The 15,096-nt window shown below is 38.4% G+C and overlaps 1 protein-coding gene across 1 annotated transcript; it reads right to left on the reverse strand.

Moving 5' to 3' along the window:
- Positions 1 to 685: 685 nt before the first annotated feature.
- Positions 686 to 12,820, reverse strand: naalad2 (N-acetylated alpha-linked acidic dipeptidase 2). Its single transcript, XM_014987429.2, has 20 exons — positions 12,296 to 12,820; positions 10,791 to 10,902; positions 10,388 to 10,574; positions 7,604 to 7,705; positions 7,383 to 7,508; positions 7,199 to 7,279; positions 6,920 to 7,025; positions 6,127 to 6,220; positions 5,887 to 5,982; positions 5,377 to 5,462; positions 4,912 to 5,031; positions 4,747 to 4,829; positions 4,605 to 4,668; positions 4,453 to 4,520; positions 4,048 to 4,139; positions 2,658 to 2,748; positions 2,248 to 2,512; positions 2,058 to 2,139; positions 1,828 to 1,920; positions 686 to 1,111 (listed from the first exon to the last, which is right to left on the reverse strand). Exons 1-20 carry the CDS (start codon positions 12,375 to 12,377, stop codon positions 922 to 924), a joined length of 2,220 nt encoding a protein of 739 aa, XP_014842915.2. The 5' UTR covers positions 12,378 to 12,820; the 3' UTR covers positions 686 to 921.
- Between the last annotated feature and the right edge of the window lie 2,276 nt (positions 12,821 to 15,096).

Consider the following 15,096-nt stretch of genomic DNA (forward strand, 5'->3'; position numbering starts at 1 on the left):
CAGCTATAATAACCACACCCCCAAATTTTCTTAAGCTATAAACAGAAACAATGTGCAAAATTCTCTTCGACATTGTGGACATAAGCATTTAGTAAAAACTGTTTTCTAAAAGACAAACTCATCAGGAACAGGTAAATTAGTTTTGTGTGTCTATGTCTTTTGAGGAACATAAATAAATTATGCTATGCGTAAACATAGCATACATAGCATGTAACATGTTGAAAAATGTCAACATGTATATGTCGACATAAACATGTTGACATTCACCAACAGTCTTTAAACAGATGAAATACTTTAAGAAAGTGTCAGTGTTGGAAATATTAAGGTTGTGACTCTGGCGCCCTCGTGTGTTGAACATTGGTTCAACAATGATCCCACAGCTGGTCTATTCAGGCAAGATTGTAAACTGGACTTTGAAGTAAAATGGCTAAAAAGTTTTATAGCACCACTTTGATAATGCTCCTTTGATTGATTTAAAGAACTTCCCTACACCGCCGACATATAAACTGCTTGTGTTTACAGTATATATATATAAATAAATGCTTTTATGATTCTATACATTGATTCATTGATGTGGCATTGATTCATGGTTCATTGCTGCTATCGTAGGTACATCTATAAAACTTAAATATTAAACTGCCACATGCATTTCTCCTTATTCTGTGTTAAAGAAAAACATCAATAATTTGTTGTTTACAGTGTTTTTATTGTTGTTTCTCGTAGCAAACAATTAATTAGAAACAAAGAAATTTGCTTTTTGATCACGTTCACAGCACTCACCAAGGTCTGGAAAACTGACCTGATAAGCTGCAGAGCTTGATTTGTCTGAGTGTGTTGAAGAAAAATGAAAAAATAAAAAAATACAGTCTCATCACATCGTGATATAACAGTCCTCTGATTTCTGTGCGTCAGACTGTGCTTTCAGGCAGGCGGCGTCAGAGTCATGGCAGCGGCATGAACTGTGAATGCTGCTATGCTGATCTGACGCTTAACTTCCCGCCAGGCCTTGTCCGGGTCAGCTGAGTTCTCAATGTCAAACAGTGCGTCGTATATCCCAGGAAAAGATTCCCCTGCATATTTGTTATGGCTGCTGGGAGCGAAAATCACATGCCTGAGAAACAGAGTAGAGATGGGGGAGAAAAGACAGCGTTGTGTTACAGGAGTGGAGATGTGAGACAACATATTTGTGCGTTCCTTGAAAACATGCTGAAATTAGACAGGAGAAAATCTGGTCATCCTCTTTAAAGCTCTTAAGCAAAATAAAGTTGTGTGGCCTTGTATGTATTTATGAAAGGCTAAGCATGCAAACTAAAGAAAACATTAAAGAAATGTGTATGATGTGAGGGTTTTCTTTGGAAGCAGCAGCAGTTAAAATTATTTAATTGTCGAGTGTAGCACAAGAATTATATAAAATAATTACTGAAATAACTGAATAAATCAACTTTGAACCTGAAATGGCTGATAAGTTGATCTACTCAATGTTTTTTAAGTGTATGAAATGTGTTGTAGATCGAATGGTACATGGAAACAGGTCAAATTAAAAATAATAATATGTAAATATAAATATGGTAGATTTAAAATGTTCAACTATGATGTTGGAAAAATTGAGTTTTAAAGCCCTCTTACTTGTGTAGATGTCAAACATTTCGTCATACAATCAGCGTCCTGATTTTCATTCCTACTGACAGAGACACTCATCTAAAACTTTACCTGCCAGATTAAACCTGGGCCAAAACAGTCACCATGCACACTGGTGATAAGTTGGCAGAGTAATTAAGGCTTGTACTTATTCTGTAGATCTGTTATCCAAGTATGAAGAGCGTTAACCTGTAAAAAGGTCTGCCTGGCAAGCCAAGAGGGTCGATGAAGGCTCTCTCAAGGTACATGAGTTGGTCATTCATGATTCGCACCTGTAAAGGACTAACACAAAATACCACTGCATTGGAAATCACTGTTAAAAGGAACAGCAGTTTCCATGTCTGCATAAATTAGAGGGTTCAACCTGTTATTTACTATTTTCTGTTTAACCACAGGTGTAAAAGGTTTCAAGCTCTTACTCCTCTTTGTCGAGAGTCTGCAGGCGCTCATGGAAATCTTTGGCTGCATTCGTAAAGTTCTTCACTGCAGAAAACAGAGACTCTAGAAAATTAAACAAAAGAAAACTTTAAGAAATCTTTAACTCCAGCTATAAAAATACACCAAGTTGCGGTCAGCAGTATCAACAGGTAAAAGTGAACACGAGCTCACCGAATGACACGTTGTACGTCTTCATTAGCTCTGCGTGTGTCTGTGCCAGATGTGCGATGCTGTCTGCGTACTTCCTCAGGGAGTCTGCGTACTCGTTAGCATCGAGAGGAAGCACCTGGGAATCTGCCAACAGGAAGATGAGACCTCCTCTCACCTGAGCCACCGCCCGGAGCCTCCTGAAGGTCGGGTCGTAAAACCTCTCCACTATCTCAAAGGTTTCATACACACTGTGATAGACAGGGTAGCTACTGTATCGCTCTGTTTTCTGAACGGACACACAAACATACAGAGAACAGAACGTCCGTTAATCCAAGCACAGCTCTTCATGCTCACACTTTATGCCTTTAAAATACACAATGTGGCAGAAGATTATTGTATGTATGCAGATCCAGCACTCTGAGGAGTCTCACCTTGTTCTTGGTGTATCTGGCTCTGCCTGCCGCGATTCCCAGCCGGATAAAATAGGCCTCAAAGTCACTGCCTGACCCAAGTTTACTGATCCTAAATCAAACCGGGGAGGAAGACATACTTACTTAGTGATTTTTGGATTTATATATATATATATATATATATATATATATATATATATATATATATATATTCCTTCCAAATAATTAGCTAAGAATAGACAACATATTTTAAATAGTTGCCTATTTTGCATCTGAGAAGTTATCGCATAAATGTAATAGTTCGCAAATGGCATCACAGCTACTTCTTTTCTTTTATAATCACATTTCATTGTTCTTCAGTTGATCTTAATGTAAATTACATAATTTTTTTCTCCACTGGGAAGCTTTCAAAACACAGACTTTTACATCGGTCTTTGGTGTCATAACAGCTGTGAAGACTTATGACAGCTGGTTGAAAATTGATCACATCTCATGTCAGCGACTCTTGGAAAACTAGAAGCAAAATCTTCTGGCTAAACAAGAATCGGTTAAAAGTGCTTAGAAAAAACACAAAGTAACAAAAAAAGGGATACATGAGAAAAGCCAAACACAAAATAGATCATTGTTACCACTGACCAGTCTAACATGGTCGGGTAGTGATGGCTGCATCGTCTTTTCATGATTTCATTTTGTCAAAGAGTCTGGATGAGATTATCCAAAGGAAATGGAGAAAATTGAAATCTGCTGTTTTAAGAAGCGCTCAGTTCCTGAGAACTTCAAATCAAAACTCCAAACCATGCAGTCCACAAAACACTGATATTAAAAAGCTAAATCTTAAGGTCTATGATCTGAATTGATTAAGTGTTTATACAACCTTAAGCTTAAACATTTCTGCAAATAATATTAGAGAAACATGTAAAATCCACATGCAGAGGCTAATACCAAATATAGGAGCATGTCTTTTTACCTTAATTGAACCAGTAGGTGGCACTATTTTATGCTGCAATTTGTTTATATGCTCAGTAGAAGTGTGTGGAACTTTCTTACTGGTTACTGGTTTGTGCTGGTGGTTGGAAACACCAGTTATTTACCACTTTGTTTCTACTTTGCTGCTGGACTGTGTTTGGGTGTGTAAGCTGCTGCATTATGAAAACTGTAAATGTATAGTTACAAATGAATGTCTCTAGATTTGGAGGAAACACATTAAACCTACTATTTCAAAGCAGGTAGAGAGAAATTAGAGCCCATTTAACACTTCAGCAACATCGCTGTCGGTTAATTATTCATGATTTCAGATTATTTTTGATGACAAACTCATACAGTAAACAACATTTAGAGAATGGTTTTCCTTCTTAACTTATTTGCATATTACAGTTTGTAGTTATTAATATAAAATCACAAGGTTTTGTACCGGGGAGCGTCACGGTCATTGGTCCAGTTGTCCTTCTTATGCCAGCTCTCATACAGAGAGACTCCCTCCTCTCCGTCCTCTGGACTTGATATCTACAGCAAAATGTGGACCGAGAATCAAATGTGGACAAGATTTAGAAAACAAAACAAGAAGATAGGACAGGCGACAGGCAGGTCATCATTCACAAATATGTAAATATCTTAAATTTATTATGAGTAAACTGAGAATTGCTGGAAGAAGTCACAGCCCACAATCCACCAGATTTCACATCAACATGGGGTGAGATCCTTTTTCAACTTTATGTATAATTGTTGCATTATTAAAAACCCGAGACGGAATTGACATTTATGAAGCTCATAAGTGAACAATGATCAGAACCACATCTATCAGACAGGCTGTGCTCACCTGCTTGGTGAGGTCGTAGACTAACGTGTGCAGTGACGGAGTGCAGTCAACCCTCAGTGTGTACATACCTGGAATGTTAAAAAGACAAATTAAAACCAATCAAATCGACTACTTCTGACTGAGAGGACAGAGTCACACTCTTGTTTGTTCACCCTCTATGGCGGAGTCTGCATTGATGTAGGCCACAGCTCTCTCCTGCAGCAGCCTGGCATTGTCCTGTTGGGATTGATGAAGTTCAGTCAGTGTGCCGTCTGCGTGTCAATAAGCCCGTATGCTCGATTGCTTCTGTGCTACCTCGGCCCATTCTGTCGATCCCAGAAGACCAAACTCTTCTGCATCCCAGCTGGCAAATACCACAGTCCTCCTCGGCCTCCAACCTACGCCACGATCAGATAGAGACGCTGAAAAACTGATCACCGAATCTGTTGTTATCCGTTTTACTCGTGTGAGAAGTTGCACCTCTTTTGAGCAGCTTGCCAGCACTCCTCACTGTTTCATGGACCACTGCTGCTCCAGACATCGGGTCGATTCCTCCAAACACCCAGGCGTCACGGTGCCCTCCCAGGATCACATATCGGTCTGTACAACAGCAGTTCAATCCTCACCTTCCCATAATTATTGCCTTTTATGCCAAAAATTATTTTCTTTTTGCTTAAATCATCTTTCTACAACAGAAAGGGGGTGATTTCTTTTAATCCACAATCACTTTTGCCAAAATATGATTTAGGCCGTTACTTTTTTAGGAATGTAACGATATGAGTTTAATAAACCGCTTTGTCATTTTTAATAATAGATTTGTAGCTCTGACACAAAACTTGCCCTGTCTGTGACCCTGTCTACAAGCAACAGACTATTCTAGTAGAAACCATGTATAATAATAGACATCAGGTATGTTTCATGAGTTAAATTTAGATAAATAAGTACCTGGCTCCAAAGCTCCTCTAATCTTTCCAATGACGTTGTAGATCCTCGATACCTGATTGTTGCTGTAGATGTTCATTCTGACCTTCCTGCAACGACACGGGATCCAAACAAAGATGAGAAATAAACACCAAAAGGAGCCAATGTCAAACATTAAACGACTGCTGCAAGGGCAACGTTTATTCTAGTTTCTAAGTGTGTTTGCTGTGCAGCATGCTGTTTCCATGCAGGGTTATGTGTGAAAGTGATTGTGTCTCAGACAGGAGGCACAAGAGGCCTCATTGTGCTTCCACTGGCTGCTTTCCACCAAAGGGTCACAGGTTTGGAACGGAGCAACAAGAAAAAAAAAAAAAAAAAAGGCAGGATGAGGCACCTAATAAATCAAAACAGAGTGAAGACCGAACTGAAGTGGCAGAAGGACCGTTTAACAGAAGAGATGTTGGTTTTAACAACTGAGGGAGTGCGGGTATCGTCTTATTGCAGAATGACACCTTCAGCATCAGGAACACTTACTGACTCTTGAAGTCTCCTGTGAAGCCCGGTCCGGTCTTATAGGAGACGTTCAGAGCTCCTTTCCAGTTGTTGGGTGGAATCTGCCCTCCCATGTTTCTGTTGTATTTCAAACACATCGTAAATATTTTACATGAAAAGATTAACGACTGCAATACCTACAGCAAATATGCAAGCAGTACTTTGCATGTTAGATGATGATTTGGACACACATCATCATCATCTATTAGATCAAATATGTACTTTAGGAGGTGTGTTGCATCGTGGAAGCCGATCGGATGAACAGGAATCTTGGGAAGTCCGACTCCTTCCTCCGGGTTGAGTCTGTAGGTGTATTCTGGACGGAAACACACAGCTGTGACAAACTGTCCTCTCTACTTTTCTTTGCTAACTCATCCATAACTTTTTCCTCATTTTGTCACTTTAAATTGATAGGAAAGTTTTTTATGATTTTTCCATTCATCAGCTCGTTTAGGTCTGGACTTTGACTAAGCCAGTTGAACACATGGATCTAAAGTCTTTGTTTGCAGCTCTGTCTGTTTTCAGGCTAGCTCTCTTGCTAACAGATAAACCTCAGCTATAACCTCAAGTCCTCTCCAAGCTTTCTACCCAGGATTCCTTGCTTTTAGTTTAATCCATATTCCTATTTAAAATGACCTGATAAAATTGTAATTGCTTAAGAAACATCTCCCCCACAGCATGATGCTGCCACCTTCATGTTTTATGGTGAAGGTGTTGTGTTCAGGTTCAGGTTTATGTTTTGTACTTTTCAACCACTTAAATAATTTTGTTTGCAGTTCAGAAAACCCAAGTTGGTCACATCTGAACAAACCATGTTATTCCACAGCATAACAAGAGCTTTGGAAAAACAGCACTTGTTACGCTGTGCTGTTATTCCACTGGCGTGCGGCGAGTTTGAAATTCTTGTGGCTTTCTCTGTGACTGTGGCAAAACATGGAAAAGTTCAAGGGACATCAACACTTTTGCTAAGCATTTTATGCACTCATGCAGGCTATAGGAAGCTTTTCTAGCACACCTTTAGCTGGGTATCCTGGTGTGAGGGGGTCTCCTGCTCCGTTCAGGTTGAGGACATTTCCTCTCTGAGCTCCTCCGCCGGGCAGGTTCCAGCCGTCAGGGTACGGCTGCACAAAGCCAAGGTTAGTGACAGAAGTTGTCTTGTATCTATTTCCCACCGCTCACAATCTCCCAGACGGTAAATAACAAGGGATCGGTAGAATGAATACCACATTTCTTACTTTTTTAGCCTGGAATGTTTTTTTGTTGTTGTTGTTTTTTTAACTTTGTATTATGTTACCTTCACTCCTGTTGCCCAATAATCAGCAGGATCAGAAAACATAATGACTCCCTTTGCTCCTGCTGACATGGCGTTCTTCACCTTTGAGACAGAATGAGCACAAGAGAGAGTGCTTATTAATGTTGGTCATGTCAGATAAAAGTGTAGTGTAAGCCCGTTGAGTTCAGATCACATCTTTAAATACCTTATTGCCTCTGAATATTTTCCCGTATCTGACTATTACAATCTTCCCTGTCACACTGATGTTCATCTCTCTCTCTAACTGGAGGAAGTCCTCTGTTCGACCGTAGTTCACGTACACCAAATCTCCCTGAAGGCACATGAAATAAAGAAGAACCGTATTTTGCTGCACTGCTTTCCGTTTTCGTCATGGTTGTGTCTGTGTCTGTATGGGTCTGAATGCACCTCCGGATGTCCCTTGGGAGAGTAAGCACTGTATGGAGGCACGATGTTGGAGACGTCCTCGTAGCCTTGTGGAACTGGTTCAGCCAAGCTGGTGTTAAAAACCTGACACGGCGAAGACATAATGAGACCAGAATGGCATTAAGCTGAATAATTGAGTCAGTTGCCAATTTTTTTTTAAAGTTCCTTGTGCTTCATATCATCATTGTTCTTTTTTTTTTTTTTGTTTGACATGAAACATTGATATTTGACACAACAAAAGTGTAAAGAATACAACACAATCAGTTACACAGTAATACAATCTGATGCAACATGTTTTGTGCTTTTGACTCATTTTGACTTTGATGCAATTACAATCTAATATAATATGACACAATATGATACAAAGCAACACATTGCAATACATTGCATCATCTTACAGTATAATAATAAACAGGGCTGCTGTTAAATATTATCTTAGTTGTCAAATTTTCTGATGATTAGTAACCATAATCAAGTAATCAGATAAAAACAACTGCAGACATCTTATTTTAGACACTTAGTTTATTTCATCCAGTGCCAAAAATACACATAAATAATTCATTTACTTTTTAAAATAAGAAAATATGAATTTTATTGCCTAAAATGCAATGACATAGCATTCCGTTAGTGTACGCTTGATCATTTGTAGAAAAGGATGCATTTGCAGCTAAAAATACTTCTAATAATGCATGTAGATTATATATACAGACAAAGAAGGGGTTTCATCTTAAATGCAAAATGTATCTATATTTTCTACAGTTTTGCCTTAATTACTGTTCATGATAAATCTGATTAATTGTTTCAGCCCTACTGTACTAAGCTGTTTGATGTGAAAAGACTCGGTACAATAAACTTTATAACCTCTATATAAATATGCATTTTGAACTCCACTGTCCAAAACATTACACAAATAAAGGACACTGATATTTGTGCTTTGATTCACATACATAAATTACAATATTGAGCTTTTTATGGCTCTCCATTTTGTTATCAGCAACTAACATAGCAATAATAAAACATTATTTTAAACAGCAGATCCAACTTGTAACAAACATATGAGCAAAAAACATTCATTTAGTTTGCTCTAACACAGAATTGTTAATTTAGTAATTTCAGGCGATAAGAAGCAGATGAACTCATTTAGATAATATTCTTTAAGTTTATTGGGTTAGTGGTTGCATTTTTTAAATATTTTTTTTACTTTGTTACACTCTGTCACAGATTTATTTTTACTCTGCCTTTGTGTTTTTTCCTTTGTGTGTTTCTAGCACCACTTGTGTTCAATTAGTCAATCAGTTCTGGTATATTTTTGGAACAAATTTCATGTTCAGCTGTTGGGTCATGAGAGTTCAATGAACTGAATTTTTACCATCTGACCTGAAGGTTTGTTGTTTTTCTGGTTTAGACACAGTTTTATACACTGTAAATACAAACAATGATCCAGTTATTAGTGGGGAAAAGTAATTACTCCTGTTGTTAAAACATGAATAAACTGTGATCAATCTGACTAATCATACTGACTAAAGTGAAATGTTGATACTGTGATGGCGCGAGGCCATTATACTTCAACTGTTCAACATATCGCTCAACAATCTTTATCTAAATCAAGCTGAGATCCTTTTGCATTAATTTAAACTTTATACTCACACTTACTAATTTCCCAATGTGGCTGAATTAAAAATAATTCGGCAAAGAAAAGTGGGCTGAAAATACTCCACACTGATGTTATGGGAAAAGCTTAGTGGCAACTGTTGCTGTTATTAGATTTAAAGGCAAATCACTTTTGTTTTTGTTCCTTAATAATGAAATCCCACTTTAAATTTACATTTTAAAAGAAATATAGATTTAAGAGCAAATTTTACAGCACTGTCGCTAAGTCCAACTTAGATTGTTTCCTTTTGGTATCATCTCTTTGAATAAACTAAATCATACAATTTGAACAAAAAATTAAGTATAAAACTACAACAGTAAATTGCAAGAGCTTATTACATTAGTGTTGGTACATCAAAATCACCATGAAAATAATAATAATAAAAAAAAAACCCAGTGACCATGCATCAGCTTTACTGAGCGAGTGGAGGCTGAAACACGTTTGGGATTGTATTACCATAAAATCAAACTTCCTCGCTTTGTGCCTCCAGACGTGGCGATCAAAAGTGGACATGCGTGTTGTCCAGCTGGACGTTTGTCAGCTGAAAAGTATTACTGAATTATCTTGAATGTACATCCGAATTTTGTCAAAATTCCTCACTGCATCCCAGCACGCAGCAACAACAGTCCCAGTTCTTTGTTGTTTTTGTGCCGTTTCATTATCTGTGTCATAAGACACAAGCAGAGGTTTATCTCACAGTGAAACTATAAAAGGACCTTGGACCTGAGCGAAAACTTGCAGGGGGAAGGAGGAGAAACTGCCTGGAGAGGTATGTGATCCCCACATGCACTTCACAATCACACTCTGAGGTGGTTTTTGGACTGATTTAGCCTTATCTTTGAAATTTGTGGGAAAATCTACATCTTTTCACAGTATTGGGATAAATGAAGGGATTGTGGAGAATCTTCTTTCACAGTGCTAAAGACAGTAAATTAAGTTTGTTTCACTAAATGTTTTCCAGTCACACACAAGGAATGCTGTCAAATTAGTTTGTAAATGTGAGCGCCAGACATGGGGAAAGTTATTCTGAATGCAAAACGCAAGAAAACAAATGCAGTCTTCTGCTATACAGGTCAGTCTTGCTGCACATCGTACTTGCTTGGCAGCTTCCTTACCTCTTTCCCACTGTGATCCACTATGGAGATGTAGTTTGGCTGTGATTTATTGGGATAGGACAACAGGATGTCATAGGGCACCATCTCCACTGAGTCCAATCCAAAGTCTCTCCACTCCTTCATGATCTCCTCTGCGTATTTCAGATTCTGCTCCGTTCCAGCCAGATGGGGGAGACGGGTGAATTTCCTGCAAGGAGGACAGTTGCTGTGACACTCATGTGGTCTTAAGGCTTGTGTCAGCTGTTTTTTATATCTGATTTTGAAATTCAATACAGCTTGCTCTCCAAGTTGTGTCTTTCTCCGGCCTGGACGGAATGAAATTAGAAGCCGACACATTCCTTTAATTCTTTAGGTGCAGAGGCCCTTTTGAAAAGCCTCGTTTAGAATGGGTTCTTTTGTTTACCTGAGATGGTCTCTGATCAGGTCTGGCCGCATTTCGTCCAAAAACTCCACCAGGTATTTGCTTGAGGTCTTGTGGTTGTTTGCAGTCGCCTTTGAGCGCTTTGAGAACCATCCTAAAACACAAAGCGTACAAAGCAAACCGTCGGGATGTTTGAAAGATTAGCAGATATCATGTAGATAATTATTTGTTATAAATCCCTTCTATGAAGATAACAGTAAAACAGAGAGAGACAAGGTCCAAATTATTCATACACTCACATATCAAAAAGAAACAAAAAAAAAAGTAAAAGTATCAATCTAAAAACTTTTGCTTTTACTTAGATTTTAGGAGGTCATAAAGAAGATTACTTGTACCCTTGTCAATAATCAATGGTAAAATATTTATTAAGATTACAATGATCAATCTTCTTATAGTTTTGTTCTTTTTTTTGCATGTTTCCATTGTTAGTTTGACAATATATTTGTTTGTAATGTGCTCCAGGTTTTTGACGTTCATCACCGTTATTTTCAGCTTCCCCCTCAGGTTCTCGATCAGATTCAGGTCAAAATACTGGCAGCACCATTCCAAAAACATTTATGCTACATCTCTTCAGAAGGAAGATAAAGTTAAAAGTAAAGTTAAAAGATTAGGCTATCTTTAAATTAGTTACTAGGTAAGAGCAATTTGAGGTTAACAGTATATACCACTGTGCAAGTATTTTTGTATTGTGGGAAAGTTTGAAATACCACCTTTAGTATGTTACCAGCAATGTTCTGTGGCTTTCAGGTTTTTATCTTCCATTGGACACTTCAAACACTGGTGGCTTGGCTAATTGTTGATAGCATTAAAGTTAACTTTTCAGTGAACACATATAGAAAAGTACAGAAGCATTACAATGAAATAGATAATGGCACAGGACAAAGTAAAAAAAAAATCAATAAAGAAATCATAAACAATGCCACCACTGCTACTTTTCTAACTTCCTGCAGCAGTTTTCTGCCCTGCAGTCCTAAGTTGCACTTAAATAAGCTCGAGATTCTTTTGAGTTTAAACTTTACGTTTGTTATCTGACATATGCAACATTGCTACAGGTGACACTGTTAGTATCTTTCCAAAGAGCGCTACAATGCTACAATGATTCATTGTTTGAGGTTGCTTGTGTTTCATTTGGGTTAAGTTGCTCAGTCCTTCAAAGTGGGGGATGGTCACACGGATTTTGGTCAGAAACACTTATCTGCTGTGGAGAATCACCAGCCTTAGCCAGCCTTATATTTTTGACATGGCTGTGGTTATAGACAGTGAGTGTTACCCTGCTGTCAGTGCCAAAGATACTGAATGAGTCACACTGAAACTAAACAGCATCACGAAACAACCTCTTCGTATCAAAATTGTTAGTGCAATTACAGTGGTTACTGAGCAAAAACCATGTGATTACGCTAAATGTCCCTACAACACTGCGACATTTGAGTCAAAAGCAAACAGCCCCAAACATACACTTTGTGTTAGGCTGTGTTTCTGTGTCTCACCAATGCAGAAGCCCAGCAGGAACAGAGCTGTCACAACCACAGTCCACCAGATCCAGCGAACCAACCTGCTCTCCCTCTTCATTTCCAAGCAGCTCTTAACGTCCCAGAGATCCACACAGCACTGGCTCTGCAGAGGCTCAGATAAAGAGGGTAATTTGCTTAGAAGTGCACAGCGGGAGAAAGGCAGAGTGAGATGGAGTGAGGCAAAGCGAGCAGGGAGGAGCTGAAAGTCTGTCTGTTAGAGGCGGTGAAAGAGAAGTTGGGAGAGGGAGCTCATTAGTGCTGTTCTTTGTCAGGGCATTTAATGTGCACCTTGGCCATTCATGTGCTGACTCAGTATTTGTCATTATGAGCGCACAGGGCCACCCTGAGGAGGCTGTCTAATATCAGGACATGTTATACTTTCAAATTAGGGAAGGAGAGGAGAGACTCCCGGCATGATTAACTTGACTCATGTTCCTCTTGAGGAAGTGCTGCAGAACTAACTTTGTAAAGTTCAAAAAGCTGCAGAGAAGACCATAGGTAAAAAAAAAAATCCACATTAAATGTATTTTAAGGGCTTAGACAATATATAAAAAAAAACTTGTTTTTAAACAAGGATAAAAAAAATAACCAAAATTTGTTTTGAGTATTTCTGAAAAAACAGGAATTTTCATATTTAAAGCCAGCCTCACTAACAATGAGAACTTGGTTTGCAGCAATTTCTGTTTGGATTTACTTGAAGGTTTATGTTGGACCGCTCCTGTAAGCAGCTGTAAGAGCGAGACAGTCTTGGTTTCCCACACTGCAGCACGTGTACTCTGTTGCTCTGCTGCAGTCTCTCCTGGGTCTCCGAACAGCTGTGTGCTGTGAAGGATCTCCCTTTCATCTGATGGACTGGAGCGTGAATTGGTGAGCCTCTGCTCTCAGGAATGCAGAAAGTCAACACAGGTCACAGCTATGCTTGTCCTCTGGGTGCTTTTTATCTGAGGCTCTTATTGAAACTGCTCCTTTACATTGTGTGGAATGACTAATTTTATTCTATTTCAACGGTTTTTGAGCCAACCCTTTGCTACTTGTTGACTATTTACACTCAGGTAGCTGGTTCTTTCAAGCGCAGTTTTCAGAGGTCACAGTTTATGTTTATATGCTTGGAGTAAAACATAGCAGGATGTTAGTCTGCTATGGTGAAATTACTCACTATATCTTTCCAAGAATTTGTATAATCACTATAAACACAGGTATTTTAAAATACCAATTGACTGAAGCGTAAAGAAGCACATGTGCTCAGTAAGGATCCTCCCTAATCTGTAACTCAAATACTGTCACTGTGATCAGATTTCTGCAGACACATTCTGGTTTTTCACAGTAATCTGGGAAAACAATCTCTACTTAACTTTAAAACCAGAGACTAATGATCAGACTGTCTCCGAGTGGGAAAACATGCTTGATTTAATTAAAAAAAATCTCTTGAAGGCCCCTTTAGAGTTTTTCACAGTCATTTTGGTGCATTTCTTGAATAATCCTTGACATTTGCAAAGCAGCAAATGCATTTCTCAAAACAATCTGTACAAATAGCAAAACATGGATTACCTACAAAAGCCAGACTTTTCCTCAAAATCCTGAATAGTTAATGAGCATGTCAGTGCCATCAGAGTGACAAATTCTTGTTTCATTGTGTATGGCTAAGATGTTATATTACATATTGGCAACATGTTTTATCATCCTGTCAATATTACTGTACTCTTGAGGGATTTTTTGTTGTAAATTTTTTCTAAAGTTTTGTTGACAAGTAGACAAGATTCATATAAACTCTTTCAATGTAATTTGTTGGCAAATTACAATGTTTTGCATGTCATTGTGATACAGAAAGGAACAGACAACACTGCAGAGGACAACGTAAAATAAAACCCAAGTAAGGTAGAAATGGGACAATCCCCTTAAGGAAATGTGTACATGCAGTGCTGTAGAAATTACAGTGCAATCTTCCTGCTTTCCTTCTTCGTACTGAGATAATTTAGCGAATGGGGTTAAAGAATGAGGAGTAGAGTGAAAAGAAGTCCATCAGCATCTTGTTGTGGGTCACAAATCATTATCTATTCCTTCATCACAACCTCACTCCTCTTCCTCTTCGTGCTGGCTGTTGACCTTGTCCAAATCCATGTCCTTCCATTGTCAGACTGGTTGTTCATTGGTTGATCTAACCAATGAATAACCAATGAATTGGTAATTGGTAACCAATGAATAACCAATTACCAATTCAGGGGAGTTTTGGAAAAAAGAATGACTGACTGATGGAAAGGCAAGTTGACATATTATATGATGACAACTTATATTATAAGTTAAGTTATATTGGCATCTCACATAAGAGTTAAATACATTAAAAACATCAATACAAAAGAGCAAGGACTACTTAGATTTGGCAATAAGAAAAGAAACCCCCTGTTCAAATATTCATATTTGTGATAAAATGCTATTGAAAAGAAAAAGAATCCAGTTAAAAATAGCAATAAAATCCGTGATAACGCTAAATAATTAAGAACTATATGGTGTGTTAAGGCCATACAGTTAAGTTTCATGTCATTCACGGTTCTTAAACTCCTCATTTGTGACCCCTGTGCTTCCCACCCTGTTTTCAGGGTGGTTGTTTTAGCAAGCTGCCCACAGCATGAGAGAAGAAGCTGATCCTGAGCTGCTTTGTACAAACTCTGTGTGTTGTCATGCTTCCTGATGGGAGGATAGTGAGGGAGTAGGCACGTCCTGGGTGTGAAAGGTCTCTTAGTACGCTCTTGGATCATTTGTCCAGATGGACTGATGTCCTC

Source organism: Poecilia mexicana, unplaced genomic scaffold, assembly GCF_051168715.1.
Source record: "Poecilia mexicana isolate PSO_F unplaced genomic scaffold, ASM5116871v1 scaffold_13, whole genome shotgun sequence".
Classification (NCBI taxonomy): Eukaryota; Metazoa; Chordata; class Actinopteri; order Cyprinodontiformes; family Poeciliidae; genus Poecilia; species Poecilia mexicana.